This window comes from Suricata suricatta, chromosome 17 (assembly GCF_006229205.1).
Source record: "Suricata suricatta isolate VVHF042 chromosome 17, meerkat_22Aug2017_6uvM2_HiC, whole genome shotgun sequence".
Classification (NCBI taxonomy): Eukaryota; Metazoa; Chordata; class Mammalia; order Carnivora; family Herpestidae; genus Suricata; species Suricata suricatta.
In genome coordinates this window covers 9,928,962-9,933,921 of record NC_043716.1, presented here as the reverse complement: position 1 = coordinate 9,933,921, position 4,960 = coordinate 9,928,962, and the positions used below count along the sequence as shown (strand labels likewise).

At 65.7% G+C, this 4,960-nt stretch overlaps 1 protein-coding gene across 1 annotated transcript in view; it reads left to right on the top strand.

Annotated features, from left to right (window-relative positions):
* Positions 1-336: 336 nt before the first annotated feature.
* RNF112 (ring finger protein 112) overlaps positions 337-4,960 on the top strand; it is a 5,952-nt gene continuing 1,328 nt past the window's right edge. Inside the window, exons 1-14 of the mRNA XM_029928879.1 lie at positions 337-697; positions 891-931; positions 1,626-1,911; positions 2,109-2,315; positions 2,403-2,531; positions 2,761-2,865; positions 3,253-3,303; positions 3,612-3,668; positions 3,749-3,823; positions 3,965-4,082; positions 4,238-4,404; positions 4,488-4,541; positions 4,672-4,746; positions 4,863-4,956. Coding sequence (XP_029784739.1) covers positions 644-697; positions 891-931; positions 1,626-1,911; positions 2,109-2,315; positions 2,403-2,531; positions 2,761-2,865; positions 3,253-3,303; positions 3,612-3,668; positions 3,749-3,823; positions 3,965-4,082; positions 4,238-4,404; positions 4,488-4,541; positions 4,672-4,746; positions 4,863-4,956 — 1,513 coding nt within the window. The 5' untranslated portion in view covers positions 337-643. The remainder of the gene's footprint in view (positions 698-890; positions 932-1,625; positions 1,912-2,108; positions 2,316-2,402; positions 2,532-2,760; positions 2,866-3,252; positions 3,304-3,611; positions 3,669-3,748; positions 3,824-3,964; positions 4,083-4,237; positions 4,405-4,487; positions 4,542-4,671; positions 4,747-4,862; positions 4,957-4,960) is intronic.

The following is a 4,960-nucleotide window of genomic DNA, read 5'->3' as shown; positions in this document are numbered from 1 at the left end:
GGCAAGAGGGAATGCGCAGGAGCACGTGTAAGATGCTGGCGTCCTGGGCCCCACACAGAGCCGGCTGCTCAGGAAAGTGTCCCTCCCGGGACCGAAGGGAGGCTCTCTGTCACTCTCCGGGGGTGCTCTGCCCCATCTCCCACACAGCCCCCTTGGCGCACCCTGCTCCTCCGCCGGGAAGAACCCTGGCCAGGCCAGTAGGGGCAGTGCCTGCCCACAGTTCCGTCTCTGCCATGCGCCCATATGGCTTCTCTCTCTCCATCCCTCCTCCCCCTCCCTGTCCTTATCTTTCCCTTCCGTCTCCATGGCGACTCACCACCTCGGCTTGCCTGCATCCCAGAGCCTGCCAGGGATTCTGAGCCCGGCTCATCCCTCCCTCCTCCGGAGCCCTGGTTCCCGCAGTCCTGTCTCCTCCCCCTGGGGTGAGTCCAGAGGCAGCCTCCTCTTTCCCGACTGTCACATTTATTTTCCAGCTCTGACGAGTGGCTGCCGGCTCCTCTGGGGCGACCATCCCCCACCCACCATCCACCTGCCACAGCTCGGCCAGCCCTTAGGAGGAAAGTCATCCTTGCTGCCGCAGCTGCCGGTGGGGTCCGGGGCCTCCGCTCTCTGCTTCCAGACCTCTCCCCACTCCCAGCCCCCCATGCCGAGGTCCGCCTTGTCAATCATTTCCTTCTGTCACCGGCTTGGCAAACAGGCGAGCGTTGGGTCCTGAGATCTGGGGTGCGGGTGGGGGGTGGGGGTGGGAAGGGCCACCTGGGGACAGGGAGGGATGAGTCTGCGGAGGGGGGATGGGGGCCACCGAAACCCAGGAGGAAGACAGAAATCTGGATTCTCTTCTAGATAACAGTTTGTCCTCCTCCCCCCCAACCCCCAATTTTGTCTCCAAGGAGAGAAAACGGAGCTTCATGGGAAACGGCCGCAACAGTTGGTGAGTGGCAGGGCCTGCCGGGCAGGACCTCTCCAGGAACCCTCGGCCTGGGGCCACCCGGCCTCTCCCCGAGGGCTGTGCCAGGGGAGGGCCTGAGGCACAGGGAAAATCCGGTGGATGCTACATGGAGACCACATCCAGTGCAGAGTGGGAGAGCGGAAGGAATCTTCTACGAAGCAGAGCCACCTGCCCCGCCGCTGGGAGGCTCTCACCCCCTCCTTATGGTCCCCTAGCTATGCAGGTGGCACTCCCAGGGGGTCCCGCCGAAGCCAGCAACTCCCTAAGGAAGCCCTTGTGATGGAAGGCTGTGGGAGAGGGGCTTCAGTGCATATTCGTGCTGGCACCAGGCAGGGCTGTGCGCACCCCGTGATCACCCCCGTGGTGTCTGAGGCAAGGGCTGCTCACCTCCCTCTTGCACACTCAGGAAACTGGGGCCCCCGGTCGGGGCAGGAGCTTGCCCATGGCTGCATGGTGACCCTGCAGTGGGGCCAGGACTCCATCCAGGCTTCTCCCTGTCGGGAGCACTGTCACCACAGTTCCGCTGCCTCCACTCCGGGGTCCCAGGCTCTGGGGTGCAAGTCAGTGAGGAATGGGTAGAGCATGGCCTCTCTGGGAGCCCCCGCCCCCTCAAACTCCTGACCTGCCCTCCCCGTGCCTCACACACTGCTCCCAGCAGCCTGCTCTGCGTCCCCAGGTCCCACGCGCCGTTCCCCAAGTTGGAGCTGGGCCTGGGGTCCCGGCCCGCGGCGCCGCGGGAGCTCCCGGCCTGCTCCATCTGCCTGGAGAGGCTGTGGGAGCCCGTGTCGCTGGACTGTGGCCACGACTTCTGCGCACGGTGCTTCAGCACACACCGCATCCCGGGCTGCGAGCCGCCGTGCTGTCCAGAGTGCCGGAAGATATGCAAGCAGACGAGGGGCCTCCGGAGTCTGGGGGAGAAGATGAGGCTCCTGCCGCAGAGGCCTCCGCCCGTCGCGCTGCAGGTGCAGGGGCCCGGCCTCGGCATGGGGGGCAGGGGGTGGCGTGAAGGGACCCGGGTTGAATCCAGAAGGGGCACAGTGGCTTTGGCACTATTCTAGCAGGGCAGGGCGAGAAACGGAGTCAGGGGTGGACACGCTGCACCCTTGGGGCCTGCTCCCACTGCCTGGATGCTCAGGGAACCCTCTTTCTCCCCGCCCAGGAGACCTGCGCCGTGAGGGCGGAGCCGCTGCTGCTGGTGCGCATCAACGCCTCCGGGGGCCTCATCCTGAGGATGGGGGCCATCAACCGCTGCCTGAAGCACCCCCTGGCCAGGGACACCCCCGTCTGCCTCCTCGCAGTCCTGGGGGAGCAGCACTCAGGGAAGACCTTCCTCCTCAACCACCTGCTCCGGGGCCTGCCGGGCCTGGTGAGGGCAGGTTAGGGGTCCCAGCCCGGCTTTGGGAGGGGCATGGGGGCTGGGGGCCCGCCTGACGCTGTCTTCTCTGCGCCACAGGAGTCTGGGGATGGCGGCTGGCTCAGAGGAGGAGGGGCCCTGCAGGGGTTCAGGTGGGGTGCCAATAGCCTCACCAGGGGCATATGGATGTGGAGCCACCCCTTCCTGCTGGGGAAGGAGGGGAGGAAGGTGAGAGGCACAAGGGCAGAGGAGGTGAAGATTGGGAGGGACTGGGGGGACGTGGGGGGTTGAAGAGAGCAGGGACAAGGAGGAGGCAAAATGGAGAAAGAAAGCTTTGGGGGCAGGGACAGGAAGACAGTATGGGGAGAGGCAGGGCTAGGGGGAGCATGTGGAGGAGCGAGGCGGGCTTGACCCCTTGCTCATCTCCCTCCTCCCCCCATTCCTCCCCCCCTTACAGGTGGCTGTGTTCCTGGTGGACACAGGGGATGCCATGAGCCCCGAGCTGAGCAGGGAAACCAGGACCAAGCTCTGTGCCCTCACCACGATGCTGAGCTCCTACCAGGTGAGGGCACTGGGACCTGGCGCCCAGCCCCCTCCTCCGGGCTCCAGCCTGGGCATCTTAGCCCTGTTCGGCCCTGGGAGTGCTAGGGATGGTGACCCTGATCGCACAGACTCCTGTGTCCGGGGTCCCCACAGACTCTGGGGTTGCCCTTGCAAGGGAGGGATGCCCCCAGTCAGTGAGGGTAGGAAGCCGACAGTCCCTGGGAGCAGCTGAAGGTCAGCAATACCTTCCACCCCCTCAAGGCCAGCCCAGGTCCCGCAGGCTCCCGGGCAGGTGTTTCCCAGGTCCCGGCCTTACAGTCGGCCTGTGAACTCCTTCCTCACCGGGGTCTTCCCAGTATCTCTTTGCCTTTGCAGACCCTCTTCCATTTTGTTCTCCTTGGTCCAGATCCTCAACACCTCCCCGGAGCTGAAGGATACAGACCTGGAATATCTGGAGGTGAGGAGACATTTGGTCTCGGGTGCCCCCCCCCCCGCCCCCCTGTCCCTGCCCTGACCATAAGGCTAGGGGACCGGGTCGGCCGCAGTCAGAGGTGCCTTCCAATTCTGGCTGAGGAGTTCATGCAAGACCCGGAGCTGGGCTGGGGGGTTCAAGGGCAGAGGGTGAAGTATGGGATGCCTGGTTGGAAGAGGCAGTGGAGTCCCAGAGCTGGGAGCTGGGGTTGTGGGTTCTCCAGTGTGCCTGGGGGCTGGGGGGGCCACAGTCCTTGCAGTGGCCCAGCCGTGACCCTTGTGCCTCACCCCCAGATGTTTGTGCACGTGGCCGAGGTGATGGGCAGGCATTATGGGATGGTGCCGATCCAGGTGAGCCACCCATTTCCGGACGCGTCGCCTCAGACTCTAACTCCCCCCGGATGCTGGTGTCAGGACCCCTTGTCTTCCAGCACCTGGATCTCTTAGTCCGAGACTCATCCCCCCTCAACAAGGCAGGCCTGGGGCACGTGGGTGACATTATCCAGGTGAGGGGCACGGAGGGCATGGATGGAGGTGGTGGTGGTGGGACCGGGGCAGAAAGTGAGGGGATTCCGGGAGGGGGCCTGCCGGGAGTTAAGAACAGGAGCGTGGCCCCTAGCTCAGAGGTCTCCCCTTTGCACTCTCAGAAATCCTCCGGCAAATACCCCAGGGTTCAGGAGCTGCTCCGAGGGAGGCGAGCCCGCTGCTACCTCCTGCCGGCTTCCGGGGGGCGGCGGGCCAGCAAAGACCACGGGAGCCCAGGCGGTGAGTGTCCCCGGGAGCAAGGCCCCTCGGCCTGCCCTCCTCCGGGCACCCCGTCGCCCTAGCAAGCCTCTCCCTGCCTCTGACACCCTTTCTCCTCCCAAAGCCCGGTCCTGCTCAGCCCCCGGTCTCCTCAGCATGAGGAATCTCTTCCTCAGACACAGATGACGAGGTCCGCCACCTCTGTGCCTACGTCATGGACGTGCTGAGTGCAGCCCCCCAGCACGCCAAGAGCCGCTGCCAGGGGCACTGGAGCGAGGGCCGGCCCGCAGCCAGGGGGGACCGACGCCTGCTCACGGGGCAGCAGTTAGCTCAGGAAATCAAGGTGCGCCAGCCCCCTGGCCCCGGGCCCCGAGAGCCTGGCTGGGCCCCTTGCCCACCCTGACCCCTCCTGTGATGTCTCCGCAGAACCTCTCAGGCTGGATGGGGAGGACGGGGCCCGGGTTCACCTCACCAGACGAGGTAGGGGGCCCTCCACCCCACCCCCACCCTGGGGCACATCTGGGGGGCTGGGCAGGGGTGGGGGGCACTGGGATGGAGAGGAGGGCGCCGGCAGCCGACGAGGGAGGCAGCCTGGCTTTGCCGTGGACAGATTGCCGCCCAGCTGCATGACCTGAGGACGGTGGAAGCTGCCAAGAAGGAGTTTGAGGAGTACGTGCGGCAGCAGGTGAGCTGGCCTCGAATGGCAGGCCGGGCCTCGGGAGGCAGGGAGTCCCCCCCACCTGCTTCCTGGACAGGCCTCGGGGCAGATGGTCAGCGTGCCTTCCTTTCTCCCTGCCACAGGATGTGGCCACCAAGCGCATATTCTCTGCACTCCGGGTACTGCCCGACACCATGCGGACCCTCCTCGCCACCCAGAAAGATGCCATCCTGGCCCGCCA